The sequence below is a fragment of the Lontra canadensis genome, unplaced genomic scaffold (assembly GCF_010015895.1).
Source record: "Lontra canadensis isolate GAN:19392208 unplaced genomic scaffold, GSC_riverotter_1.0 scaffold37, whole genome shotgun sequence".
In the NCBI taxonomy this organism is placed as follows: domain Eukaryota; kingdom Metazoa; phylum Chordata; class Mammalia; order Carnivora; family Mustelidae; genus Lontra; species Lontra canadensis.
Window position 1 is genome coordinate 9,308,893 of NW_022631031.1, and position 14,539 is coordinate 9,323,431.

Here is a 14,539-nt window from a genome sequence, read left to right on the forward strand (position 1 = left end):
CATTGGAAATATTTAGAACTTCCTTAGAGCACAGAACTGAAGATTTATTGAATTGGTAATTCCACCATGGTTTAATCAACACGCCGTTACAGTAAGTGTGCCTATAAACTGCTGCTCCACAAATACGACAGCCTAAATGAGTGAGAAATTACCAGCAGCGGTGGAAATTAGTATTTATCCCTGATAGCTGTACACGCGTTTCTAGTGATGCTTTTTACATTAAATATTAACTCCAGCATCCTAAGCTTATAAGCCATTTATATTGTTTTCAGAAGAAATGTGAAATAGTAGCTGCAATGCTTTCCCCAGACTGTGGCCCTCACTTGGCTTCAGCCTAAGCCCTGTTTGGCGTTACGAGCCCGTATTCATCCGCCTCTTATTACAGGAAACTGGATATGCCCTGGCCAGCAGCCAGCCGGCCACGTTACTGATCTGCTCTTATGCCCAGCAGTAACCTTTGCATTGTATTCCTCCCTCTATCAGTTTCTCCGGGTTATTCCTTTGGGGAACTCATGTTCCTTGCGCACAGAGCAGACATAGCTAAATGTGCGATTGTTCGGCCTTTGGGTGTTCCACAAACAGGTTTGATTTCATAGTGCTTTGATCGTACTGTTATGAACAAATTTAAGAGTGCTAGAATTACCATTTTCCAGGAACAAGACAGGCTGAATTGATCAGTCATCCAATAATAGTTGTACAGATTGACTGAAACATATATTGGTAACATGGTTAAAAAAATAGATGAAAGAACACAGGAAACAGCCAGCAACGTGCATGTATGAGAATTCTCCAGAGGGCAACAGAGATGCTTTCATTTGTTTCCCAGAACCTGGACATTCCAAGTGCCTTACGTAGAACATTGACAAGTATGGGACAAGGGAGTCTGCCTGAAGCAATACTTTGCTCACAGTAGATATTATCCTCAACAAAAGTCAGCTCCAGAAATAAAATTACCTACAGTACACACCTTAGGAAGGAGAACTGTCGTCTAGCTCATTGATCTGAAACAATCAATTTAAAATGAGGATAAATTGGCTCACTTCTAGCCTGTGAAACGAAAGATAAATGTTTAAATAAGAGCAAATATCAGGGGGCGCCTGGGTGGCTCAGTGGGTTAAAGCCTCTGCCTTCAGCTCAGATCATGATCCCAGGGTCCTGGGATTGAGCCCCACATCGGGCTCTCTGCTCCGCGGGGAGCCTGCTTTTTCCTCTCTCTCTGCCTGCCTCTCTGCCTGCTTGTGATCTCTGTCAAATAAATAAATAAAATCTTTTAAAAAAAAAAAGAGCAAATATCAGATTGAAACTGCCACTTAAAAAGTAGTGTGTATCAGCAATTTCATTCAGTTCCACCTAACAGTATGAAAGAGGTATTTGTGGAGGGGTCAGGATTTAGGTATGTGAGTTGAATTGAAATTTAATCATTCTGAACATTTTAAGCACATTATAAGAACCCCATTAAAGAAAATCCATAGAGAGTCCTTTTGAAAGCAAAACACTTTTTTTAATAGGAGTAATAAACCCATAATTTAATCTACTTTTTTGTGACTTTATCTTTTATATGCTATGTTCTCGTTAATTTAGAATCACTCACATATATAAAAGAAGACTTTTTTATTATAAGATAATTTTATTTTTTTTTAAAGACTTATCTGGGTATGGGGAGCACATGCACAAGGGGAGGGATATCGAGCAGAAGGAAAATCTCAAGTAGACTCCCTGCTGAGTACAGAGCCCATGGCCAGGTTCTATCTCAGGACCCTGAGATTATGACCTGAGCTGAAATCAAGGGTCAGCCCCTTAACCTACTGAGCCACCCAGGTGCCCCAGATAACTTCAGATGTAATACAGAAAAAATTGAATAATCTAAAATGAATTGCATTTAGTTTACAAATACATTTCAGTTATAGAAGATGACATGTACACCTCAAATTTAAAACAAGATTATGGAAATGATCATGAAAACAACATTAGTGTGTGGCATGAAGACCCCATTGGGCCACTGGAATAAGGCAGGCCTAGCTGACTGGTCGAGTGCCCTTAGGAAGTCACCAGTCTCTGTATTTGTAAAATAGGGAAATAATACCAACCCATGGTGGCAATCTAAAATAGTATACATCAAGTGTCTGGCATTGGGAATGCTCAGTAAGTATTAGCTAATACTAGAAAGAAAATGCAGTTTTTGAAAAAAAGATTATAATTTTTTTTCTCTTTTTTAAGACAAATCTGGAACTCAGGCAGCTTACAAGGGATTAATTCCCCCTATATCACTTACCAGTTTGTTCCCCCCTTCATAGCATGACAGTGGAGGCATCAGCCCTTCCGTGGTGTAGCCAGAGGTCACCAAATTAAAAGTCCAAATTCACCTTCAACCTAGAGCATGAGAGCAAATGAGCCCACTTCACCATGTCTGACCGTTCTCTTCCGCCAGCTTGACTGGCTGCTTTGGGGTGGGGGACGGGGATGTTTCCCTCAGAACTCGTACCCCAGTGCCTTTGCAACACATGGGCAGTGATGACTCTGAAACTGCTTTATCAGAAGGAGAGCTTTCCCAGGGCTCCTGGGTGGCTCAGTCAGTTAAGTGTCCGCCTTAGGCTCCGGTCATGATCCCTGGGTCCTGGGATCGAACCCCATGTGGGGCTCCCTGCTCGACAGGTATGCTGCTTCTCCGTCTCCCTTGACCCTACCTCGTACTCGTTCCCTCTCTCTCTCATACACAAAGATAAATAAAATCTTTAAAAAAAAAAAAAAAAGGAGAGCTTTCTCTGTCACTCCCAAGGAGCCTCTTAGTCCTCTCTTTTTGAAAAAAGCAAGAACGTAAAATGGCTTCAACCATCCTTTCTAGCCCACATTTAGATCTGTTGCCAACATAATAATCTTACTATTTCAGGTAAGAGAAGCAGCAGAAATAAGAAATACAGTATTTTTGATCTTATTATTTTTTTGATTTAGGAAAAAATGATCTTATTTTTCTTTAGTTGGCAAACCAGAAGACCCTGGATTTGTTTTCTCCCAACTGTCCTCATGAAATAACTAAGACCACCATAAAGTGTAGCTGGGAGTTCTTTACATTACTGAGGCCTAAAAGGATTGAAGGCCGCCAAGCAATAATGTAATTAACCCTACTGATAAATCTGGAATGACCCAACTTGGATAGAATTTTAAGAGGGAGAAAAGCAGGTTTTTTTTTTACTTAAATTCAATTAGCTAACTTACAGTACATCATTAGTTTCAGATGTAGTGTTCAATAAATTATCAGTTGCATATAACCCCCAGTGCTCATCACATCATGTGCCTCCTTAATGCCCACCACCCATTACCCCATCCCCCCACCCACCTCCCCTCCAGCAACCCTCAGTTTATTTCCTAGAGTTAAGAATCTCTCATGGTTTGTCTCTCTCTCTGATTTCTTCCCATTCAGTTCTCCCCTTCCCCTGTGGTCCTCCATGTTATTCCTTATGTTCCACATATGAGTGAAACCATATGATAATTGTCTTTCTCTGACTGACTTATTTCACTCAGCATAAGCCCCTCCGGTTCCATCCATGTCAATGCAAATAGTAAGTGTTCATCCTTTCTTTTTTTTTTTTTAAAGATTTTTTTTATTCATTTGACAGAGAGAGAGATCACAAGTAGGCAGAGAGGCAGGCAGAGAGAGAGGGGGAAGCAGGCTCCCTGATGAGCAAAGAGCCCGATGCGGGGCTCGATCCCAGGACCCTGAGATCATGACCTGAACTGAAGACAGAGGTTTAACCCACTGAACCACCCGGGCACCCCGTGTTCATCCTTTCTTGATGGCTGAGTTATACTCCATCGTATAAATGAACTGCACCTTCTTTATCCATTTCTATTGATGGATATCTACGCTCTTTCCATAGTTCAGCTATTGTGGACATTTCTGCTGTGAATGTTGGGGTGCATGTGCCCCCTTGGATCACTACATTTGTATCTTTGGAGTAAATACCTCGTAGTGCAAATGCTGGGTCATAGAATAGCTCTTTTTTTTTTTTTTTAAATTTCTTGAAGAACCTCCATACCGTTTTCCAGAGTGGCTGCACCAGCTTGCATTCCCACCAACAGTGTAGGAGGGTTCCCCTTTCTCCAGAGAGATGCGATTTTGATTACAGTTTTCTTCTTGAGGACAGCTGTGATGCTTATCAGGTGGACTGTTAACCTGCAGACTGCCTGAATGGCCCGGTGCACCTTCACCCCAGCAGCCTGAGCCCCGTCACTCCGCTCACATGGGGGCCCTGCTCACGTGGAGGCCCTTCCTAGTGAGGTGCTCCCCTGGTGAGGTGCTCCCCTGCTCCTTCCTGGTGAGTCAGCTCCAGGCTGACTGGACGGCAGCCAAATGCTTCCAGAAACATCCACACACTCTTCCCGGAGAGTCTGAAAACTTTGCTTTGGCTCTTGCTGAGTAGCAGCAGATGTCCAGTGCAGCAGGAAGAAGTCAGCAAGGATGTTGCCATCCCAAAGGAGGAAACCCGGGAGTGGGACACAGGGCCTGAGGGCACAGCCACATCCACCTCCTATCATCTCCACCACACACAAACCTCACCAGTGCACAGAACATGGGGTACACGCAGAGATGCTCCCACGAATCTAGGCACACAGAGAAGCACACCCAGATCCACACAGGACACAGACACACACAGGCACATAGATGCACATAGAGGCATTTACACACACAACACACAGATACACACAAGACACAGACATCCTCACACGGGTATGCACACAGATGCGGACCCACCGAGAGACACACACAGACCCACGCGGGACATGCACCCGCAGAGAGACATGGAGACAGTCAGGAAGGGAACTTGATGTGTTCCTTCCTGTCTCCCATCCCCCGACGCCTACATGACAGGCCCTGAAGGTCACCCCAGGTGCACAGAGGGCTTTGTGTTCAGAGAGAAAACGTGGTGGTAAGACTGGCCCGGGGACACCCAAGAGAACGAGTCAGCCGCAATCAAAGCGCCAAAGCCTACAAAGCACAAAGGCCTTTGGAGGGATATTTTCGATGCTTCCCCACGCTACACCTTGCAGCCTCTGCTCACAGCAAGGAGTCCGGCTAATCACACAGAATTGTTTTCAGGGGATTTGGAACTTAGTATTTAATAATGTTATTGCTGCCATTCTAGAGTTCACGGATAGGTCTGTGAGCCTGTGTGAATGTAGAAGAATTATCGCAGACATGGGAGCAAAATCAATTTTGCAGAGATAGGCCAGCATCTTTGAGGCCCAGTAAAAAATTTTATATAAATGATTTAATAGCTGCATTTTTGAGGAATTGTTTTCCACCAGAGGAACGGAATAAATTACCAGATCTAATAAGACGAGAGAGAGAGATGATGATGAACAGACAACTACAGAAATTTCTACGCTCCTACCTGCCATCCCTCAGCCGCTGTGAACCACCATTACTTACTGTCAATTTGTCAAAAAGAAAAAAACCTTTATTAAGACTGTACATTAGGGGCACCTGGGTGGCTCAGTGGGTTAAGCCTCTGCCTTCACCTCAGGTCATGATCTCAGGGTCCTGGGATCGAGTCCCACATCGGGCTCTCTGCTCGGCAGGGAGCCTGCTTCCTCTTCTCTCTCTCTCTCTACTTGCCTCTCTGCCTACTTGTGATCTCTCTCTGTCAAATAAATAAAATCTTTAAAAAAAAAAAAAAGAAGACTGTACATTAGGCAAGGTTTCATATTAGATGTTAGAAATAGATACCAGACCGTGTCCTCATCTGGAAAGTGGGAGGCGGAGAGAGCACGAGCAGCCCAGGTGCTACAGTGCAGGCACGGAGGCACCTGGCCCCTCCTGGCAGGTGCAAACAGGTTCCCAGGAGTGGGACTGAGCCGATGGACAGGGGAGTGGAATAGGCCCAGTGGAAAGGGGAGGGAGCTTGTTCCCAGCAGAGGGCATTGCTTGTGCAAAGGTATGGAGAGGAGGAGAATTACGGAGAATTGCCATGAGCAGGGAGCTGCCCTGCAGAGCACCTGTGACGAGGCGGAGGAAGAGGTAGAGAGAACCACCCCAGAGAAAGCCAAGTGTCCTGCGCCGGCACTGAGTTGCATCGCGAAGGCCGTGGGGAACCTCCCAAGAATGAATTTCTCCATGGCCCCATGACTGTCAACAAGCCTTTGCCCCTCCACTCCTGTATAAACTTCCTGCTGCTTTGAGGCGCCTTCCACGTGTCCTGCTAGATTCTCCTGCCATCTTGGCCATTCATTCTTGACTGAAGGTGTGAGCTGCCTGGTCAGAGCATTCCTCTCCTCCTCAGTCCTGCTGTCATCCTGGATGACATCCGTGCCCATCTCACCACTTGTGATGCAGTGACCTTCACCTCTACACCCCCTTCTACCCCTACCCCCACGGCCACACCCTGGACCTTGACATCTCCCAGAATTCCTCTCTGTATGACCCCTCCGTCTCCAGCACCCCTCTCCCACTCGTAACCTCCTGTTCCTCCAACTCAACTCACTCTTTTGCTTACACTACACCTCTTTTTTTTTTTTTTTAGCTCATTAGGATTTCTGGTTCCTCTCCATTTGCTCCCGCATATTTCAGTCCCCTCCAGCCAGGATCCCAGGCTATCTCCCCAAACACGATTTTATCACAGCCTTCCACTTTCCTGTGCTCTTATTCGTTGAACCCCCGCCTCCCAGAAAAACCCAGCGAGGTATCTGTCCAGGAGCCTGCCCTCTCACTCCTGTTCCAGGCTCAGGGCACGGCTCTCAGAACCCCGTGGGGTCACCATGACAGAACCAAAGCCTCCAACATCAGCGGAGCTGGCTTTGCTGCCTGACAGACTTCCTGGGACTCGTCAGTTTTCTTTGAAACCTTCATGCCTCTCCCACTCCTCAGAGAGAAACGTGTTTCCTTCTGAGGAAGGAATTAGAGCAGAGATCTCCAAGAAGAAACATCATCAATTCCCGGAGCCCCACACCTATCTGTTAGTTCCCTGTGCTGTTAGTTCCCTGTGCTCCAGTTCTAAAGGACAATTCCTTCTTCTTTGTTCTAAACTAATTTCACCCGAGCCCAGGACCCCACTCTATGGCAGCCTTGTCCATTCATAATCCCTTCTCTCCTGTATCTAAGAGTTCTCCAATGCTGCTGGCTCTTCCCTATCAGCACGGAGATGGGCTAGAGTTCATTCTTCCAAAGCAGGATCAGACAAACCTGAGCTCTCTTAACTCCCTCAAACAACCACATTCTTCTTCTCTTCATGGACGCACTTCTTTAAAGAGACGTTTACAGTAACACTTCCTCACCTCCTGGTACCCATTCACTCCTCAAACCACAGCCATCCTGCTTTTGCTCCTCTCAAGTTTCTGCCTACTTTCGTGTTGCTAGTTCCAGGGGGCTCCTGATTGGGGTTGGTGGGTCTCCCACCTCTGAGACTGTTAACTTGCCCCTCCTTGAGCTTCTCGCCTCTCTTAGGTCCTCTAACCACCGTCCTCATTCCTTTTCCATTGCTCTGTGTCCCTGCGTGCAGGTGGAGGAACACCTGAGCGTGTCAGTAGACCCGGAGAAAAGCCCAGGGAGAACAGGAGGGAGGAGCAAGGTCTCAGAGGCGGGAGCAGGTAGCACAGGTGGGGGCGTGGCTTCTAACAGGAACACGTCCACCTTCCGGGGAGACTGAAGGAAGGAGGTAAAAAGGTCGTGCTGTGTGGCCTGAATGTTCTCTGTAATGTAGGAGGTTAAGAGTATCTCCTATCTGGGTGTGTAAGAGTTGAAGCTTGGAGAGAGAGAGAGATGAAGACACAAAATAATCACAAGTGCCAGGGGGTCAACCGGGGAACCCACACTGGAGGGAAGAAGGAGGCAGCAGCGAGCTGGGAACCTGGGAGGAATGAAGGAAGCCAAAGACTGGCTGTTCCTGGGGAATGGAAGAGCGGATGAGGGGAGACGGTGTGAGCTAGAAGGAAAGGAGGAGCATGAGGTTGCGGGAGAGCAGTAACACGTTAGGGCCAATATCAGATTTGTGTTCTCGTTTTTATTTGGACTATAAGCACAGAAGTATGAGAATGGTCGAATGAAGCCCTCAGGGTGCGTGCCCTTGTTCCTACAGTTGTCAGCATTTTACCTGTTTGATTTCATCTACTCATCCTCCAACTCACATTTTAGGGGGTGGGTGAGTGGGAGGCTGTAGGATATTAAAACAAATCCTAGGGCTGCCTGGGTGGCTCAGTGGGTTAAGCCTCTGCCTTCGGCTCAGGTCATGATCTCAGGGTCCTGGGATCGAGCCCTGCACTGGGTTCCCTGCTCAGCGGGAAGCCTGCTTCTCCCTCTCCCACTCCCCCTGTTTGTGTTCCCTCTCTCACTGTGTGTCTCTGTCAAATAAATAAATAAAATCTTAAAAAAAAAAAAAAAAGTTAACTGATTCCAGTTTTCCAAACTTTCAGGAAAAGCTTTCCCAGAATTCCAAGATGGGGGTTAGTTACTGTGGCCTTTCCCATAGAAGAGATTTTATTTTCAGCCTTTATTCCTTGTTTGAGGATTATCACAAGTTTTTAAAGTAACTGAACGTGGTCTAGACAGCAGATTTCAGTAGTTGCTAAGGAACTGGATTAGTGCTAATCTAAAGAATGTATTATACATTTTTATTTCCGTTTGTTACTACCGTACTTTAATTGCACATAAATGTCTTTGATGGCTCTCCAGGGTGTAAAACATTTCTCTGTTAGCTGGAGGGTTAGCCAGGGGAGACCGGGTTTGTGTGCACCCTGCAAAGAGATGGCCGTCAGGCATGGAGTGGCTCAAAAAAGGAAAAAAGCCTTCTTGCCTTGAAAGCAAGGCCACAGTCAAGTGCCCAGGGTCAGGCCAGCCTACGACCCACGGCCCGGGGCCATGTCTCCTGATCCGGCGCACACATGTCTGATCGCCTCCCCATGTCACAGATGATGTCATTCCACAACCTCCTGCCACAGTCACCAGGCAATCAGTTCCTCAGATAAAAGACTGGTTGTCAAACTAAGAAACTCATTTTCCACACAGCAGCCAGGGTGAGCTTTTAGGGAAACAAATCTGATAGCATCACCCCAAGCTCCATGACCTCTCCCACCCGACTCTGTCTGAAACACTCCGGTGATTCCCAGGGCCTTTAAGATAAGAATTAAAACCCGTACAGGACTTCAAAGACCCTCCTTGGGCTGTCCCCTCTCCCAGGGCACAACACGCTGTGCTCAGCTTCTCTGTCCCTTGGGAATACAGCCCTGCCCATACTTGGCACAGCCCAGCCCAAGGCTCGCTTAGCACCTGCACTCGGGGCCAGTCCCTGGAAGTTCCCCCCCTGAGCTGGCAGAACTTTAGTAGGTCCTCAGCAAATCCACACCACTCCTTCCTGGCATTTGCCACCTCTGTAGATTCATGTTTATTTGTTGTCTGTTTGATCAAGGACCCGTTTTTCAATGGACTAGAGCTCAAGAAGGCAAAAGCTCTGCCTGATTGGCTTTCACTGTATTTCCAGCTTCTAGAAGAGGCCCTAGAGCATAGCTAGCACTTCCAGAGTGAGCATGGAAAGCAGAAACTCTTAAACATAAACTCCAAACTGCCTTCCAGACTTTGGCTATTTGTGAACAGACCTCGGGGGCCGTGATGTCATGAGCTGTCTGGTTGCCAAGGCATCAAGGTGAAGCTCTCATAAGGGACCCAGCAGCTGCTCCTGCATGTGCCAGTTGCCACCTCTTATGGAGGAATTCCTGAGAACTTCAAACAGTTCTGTTCTTTATGAAAAAGACCACCACCACCACCAGCCCCCTAAAAGAAAGCAACAGCTGCTAGTGCTGGTGCCTATTAAGAAGGCCAAGTCTGAAGCAATCTGATACTGTCCTCTTTCATGGGAGATGTATGCTATGGGTGTGTTCATGAATGCGAAGGTTAATAATAGCTAACTAACATCTATGGATATCTGACAATGGGTGAGGCTGTGTGCTGGTGCCCTGCATGTTTACTCATGTAATCTTCTCAACAGATCTATTTTTATCCCCCTTTTACAGATAAAGAAACAAGAATCAGAGATGTCAAGTGATTCATCCAAAGTCACACAGCTAGTAATGGCAGAGAGTAGACTGGAAGCCACATGATCTAACCACTTCCAGAGCCTGCACTCTTACCCATTACCTTTATCCCCTCTCTCAGAAAACTCCAGGACACATCCTTAGCCGATATCAAGGGAGTTCTGTACTCCTAGACTAAAGACTCTTTTCACAGAGGAATAGTTGTTACTTCATCTGATAACTTTTGGTTTGAGTTAAGACCTAACTAAAAATAGCTAAATATCCTACCTTTAGTTTCTTCCCCTTCCATACGTTTTCAATTTTGATCAATTTCTAAACTAGAGATAAATTGACTATCCGTCTCTTTCCTAGGTTCATGAATTGTCAATGGCTTCTCTCTATTTAAAAGAATATGATAAACCACTTAGCCTGGCACATGAGGCCCCAGGAACTGGCCCAGGCTCCGTCCTCTCTCATCACCTACTACATCCTTCAAATAAGGGACTCCTAAGCATATTGCAAGACAAAGACTTGCCTGAAATGTGAATCTCTCATCTTGAAATCCTACTCATCCATCCAAGCCAGGTCAACCTGGGGGACAAATCACGTATAGAATGACAACAAATATTACTATTATTTAAAAATAGTTCTAAATATTATTAAGCTCCATAATACTCAACTAAGTCTGGGAGGAAAGATTAAATGGGAAAAAAAAAAAAAAAAGATTGAGAAAGGCCTCGGCCTTTTCCAAACATGTGGTTGATAAGGTACTCAAGAGTAGATTTAAATTTAATTTAAAATTAGGAAAGAATATTTAACCTCTAGAGGGTTTTTTCCCCCCTCAACAACTCTTAATCTACCAGAAGTCTTTTGCAGCAGTTTTCTCAAAGTGTAACGAATTCTACTTTGTATATCATCTCTTCATGTTTAATTATAAGGATCTGAATTTGCAGCACCAATTAATCAGTAATTAGATAGTACTGTACCAAAAGAAATTAAACAAAGATAAAAACAAAAACACAACTCAGCACAAGACCATATCATCTGGTAACATTTCATGTAGCAAGATAAAAATACTCCTGGAGAGATACAGGTTAATTGAATCAGGAACAATGTATTTTTTTGATTTGGTGTTACTATTGTTGTCAGTGCCCTCCACAACCAGTGGGACAGTCAAAAGTAATCCAAATGCAAAAATGCTCTGATTATACAAATGTTTATTCCTCTTTTCACTCTTCATCAGAAATCCAGTTTATGACACTCAATAATTGTTTTGAAATGTAATGGTAAACTTTGGCAATACAAAAAAAATGCATATTCTCTTCTTTTAAAATTTAAATTCAATTAACCAACATATAGTATACCATTAGTTTACTATAGAAACCTTTAGTTTCAGATGTAGAATTCAGTAATTCATCAGTTGCATATGATACCCACTGCTCCCACGTGCCCTCCTTAACGCCTGTCACCCAGTTGGCCCATCTACCCATCAACAACCCTCAGTTCTCTTCCTATAGTTAAGAGTCTCTCGTGGTTATTTTCTAGTGACACATTCTCTGTTGATGTCCATGTTTAAAAAAAAACAAAACACACACAAAAATCAGCTTTTGAGTTAATTATCATTTAGACCTCTTAAACAAAAATGTTCACCTTAGATGTGAAAAAAAAAAAAAATCCAAAAAGATACAAAGCAGATTGAGGAAGGAAAAATAAAGGTTCCCGAAACCAAGATGTAAGAGAGGGAAAGATGTCCCTGTACAGCGAGTCCCTTTAGAATCAGGGCAGAGGGTAAGGGGACCTTTCCCTACAGCCATGCCATTTCCCTGTGCCAGGCTCATGGCTGCTTATTCTGGTTCTCAAGCCTTTTGTTAATAAGAGGAAGAGAAGGCTGACAGAAAGAGAAGTCAGCCTCTCCTGTAATTCAGTCTTGAAGGAGATGACAAGCAGCCCGCTCATGTGTGCCCCCCATTGGCATGGAGTGATCCTGACAGCTGGACTCTGGGGAGGGCAGCCAGTCAGAGGAGCCCGAGGGTCCACATAGCAGGATATAGAACAAACCTTTCTCCTTCAAGGCCTCCAATTACTCCTTCCCCCTGTGACCATGACTACATAGGGAGATTGAAGCAACAAAACACTCAAAATTACCTTAAGGCACTTTAAGTTATTTCCCTGGTGCTGTTTCAGGAGACTTTGTGTCTGTAAGAAACTGGCATCATCTTTACTCCCAAGTATGAGGATCATATAAATAATGGATATTGTGAAATCTTTTAATTATGTGCCAAATGAATGAGTGGGTTTTTCTCTCAGTGTATGAGGTTGTCTTGAAAACTCTTGCAAAGTGAATTTCACTGTGTACTCTCAAGCTTGATTTCTAGAAGATTTAATTGCCATTCTCTGAAAAAAAAAAAAGTGATTTCTCTTTAGATAGAACAGTTTGCCAAGAAAGAGGGTGAGGTGCTTTGAGAAGAACTATAGAAGAAAATTTGAAAGATTCTCATCTTTTGTCACCTTGGATTGAAAGAGTAAGCTTTGTTTAGTAATACAGTGTCGTCGTGGACATTGGAGAGCCAAGTTATAATAATCTTTATAATTTCGTGATGAAATTAATTGAGCAACGCCCCCAAATTTGGGAACAATTTGATTTTTTTCTCCAATTTAAGAATCTCTTTTCCCAGTGTGTTGATGCTATAAAGTTTCTATCCCTAAGAGTTCACTGCTTTAAAAATTATAGAGCACGCCTTGAATGAAAGCCACATTTGTCAACATGACATCATTTGTCAATATGGTTTATTAATCCCCTGTCATACTTCTTCAACTATTCTCTAATTTGGAACTGTTCGTCTCTCAGGAGGTGGTACAATTTATCTGATTCCAAGGTACCACGTAAATTTTTGCCTCTTGATATTAACTTCTTTATTTGAATAAGCTTCAACAAGCTGACTTCAGTCCACAATGATCATTATCTTATGAACCTTCACGCGGGGTTAACTGGCCAAAAATTAATGAACCAGGGTAATCTCTTCATCTCAATGAATGTTGCCCAATGGCTCTTCACTTTAACAACATGATAACTACCGGGATACCCCCTGTCCTTCCTGTAGGAAAGTGTAGGAAAGCAGGGCACTGGGATTTAAACACCTCTAATCGCATTTCTCCTCCACCATCTCCCGTTTCAGTAAATGGCTTTAGTCAGTGCTCAAGCCAGACTGCCTGACAGCCATCCTGGATTGCTCCCCTTTGCCCATCTCCCACCCTCAGGGCACCAGCCAGGCCTGACAGAGCAGGTGCCACTCTCCCCCTCCCCAGCGCAAGCCACTATTTCCTCTTGTGCCCAGACTCCAAGCAATTACCTCCTAAGTGGCCTCCCTGCCTTGAGTCTGCCTTTCCTAAAATCCATTCTCCGTAGAGCAGCTCAGGTAATTATTTTTAATCATATTATGTCACTAGGCCTGCTCAAAGCCTTCCAGTGATTTCCCATTCCACTTAGAATAAAATTGAAACACTTCCCATGCGCAAAGGACCCGACATGACCAGCTCTGCACCCTTGTCCCCTTCTCACCCAAAGTGGGACGCTCTTCAAATACCCAGCACCCAATCCCACCATCTAGCCTTTTGACAGTTGTCCCTTCTGCTTGGAGGGCATTTCCTTACCTCCTCAGAACTGACCGCCCCCCCTTCACACTTCACCTGAGGTGTCACCTCCCAGAGAAACCTTTCTTGACCACCTTAAGTGCAGCCACCTTCCATCACTGTCACGTCGACCTGTTCATGCACTTCACAGCACTTGTCACTATCACGAATTATTCTGTTCCCTTTTGTTTGTTTCCCAGTAATTGTGTTTCTCCCCACCAGCCTTGTCTGTTGTTCACCATACATCGGCTGTGCCTAGAACAAGGTCTATCTTAGAGCACACTCCCAGTATTTGTTAGGTGGCTATCCAATGAGGAATCCTTCCCTTCCTCATACTATAGGATTTTGACTGGATCATAACCTCTGGACCTCGGCGGAATTCCTGATCTATACAATAAAGCTGACAAAAGTTTGGATTTTATGGGGCCAAGTTAAAGGAATAAGTGTGTAGTAGCGTGGGACACATTGTACGTGTGGGACACGTAGCCCATAATAGACCACAGTAGACACAAAATGAGCACAGGTAACAATGTCCCCTCTGTTTTACAGGAAATCCTCAGAGGAACTGGACATGGACAAGGTGACAGCAGCAATGGTACTAACCAGCTTGTCCACCAGCCCTTTGGTTCGGAGCCCACCTGTGCGGCCAAATGGTAAGCCTGGGGTACGGAACCTAGGGGAGGGCTCCCTGACACCAAGAGCAGAGCCCCTCTTTGAAGGATCTCATTTCTAACACACACATCATAAACAGTTTAACCACCCCTCAGCAGCAGAAAGCAAGGGAAACTGGAAGAAATGGAGACCTCACAACTATCATCTTCTTCCTCATCTTCCCAGAGACCTCCCAGCATCTCATTCATACATACGTCCATTCAGCTCACATGTACTGAGCTCCAGCACCTTTCCAGAACAC

The 14,539-nt window shown here is 45.0% G+C and overlaps 1 protein-coding gene across 2 annotated transcripts in view; it reads left to right on the plus strand.

Annotated features, from left to right (window-relative positions):
• ZNF704 (zinc finger protein 704) overlaps positions 1–14,539 on the plus strand; it is a 223,478-nt gene that overhangs the window by 170,687 nt on the left and 38,252 nt on the right. For both annotated transcript variants that reach the window (XM_032869129.1, XM_032869128.1), the window contains exon 3: positions 14,176–14,279. In XM_032869129.1, coding sequence (XP_032725020.1) covers positions 14,176–14,279 — 104 coding nt within the window. The remainder of the gene's footprint in view (positions 1–14,175; positions 14,280–14,539) is intronic.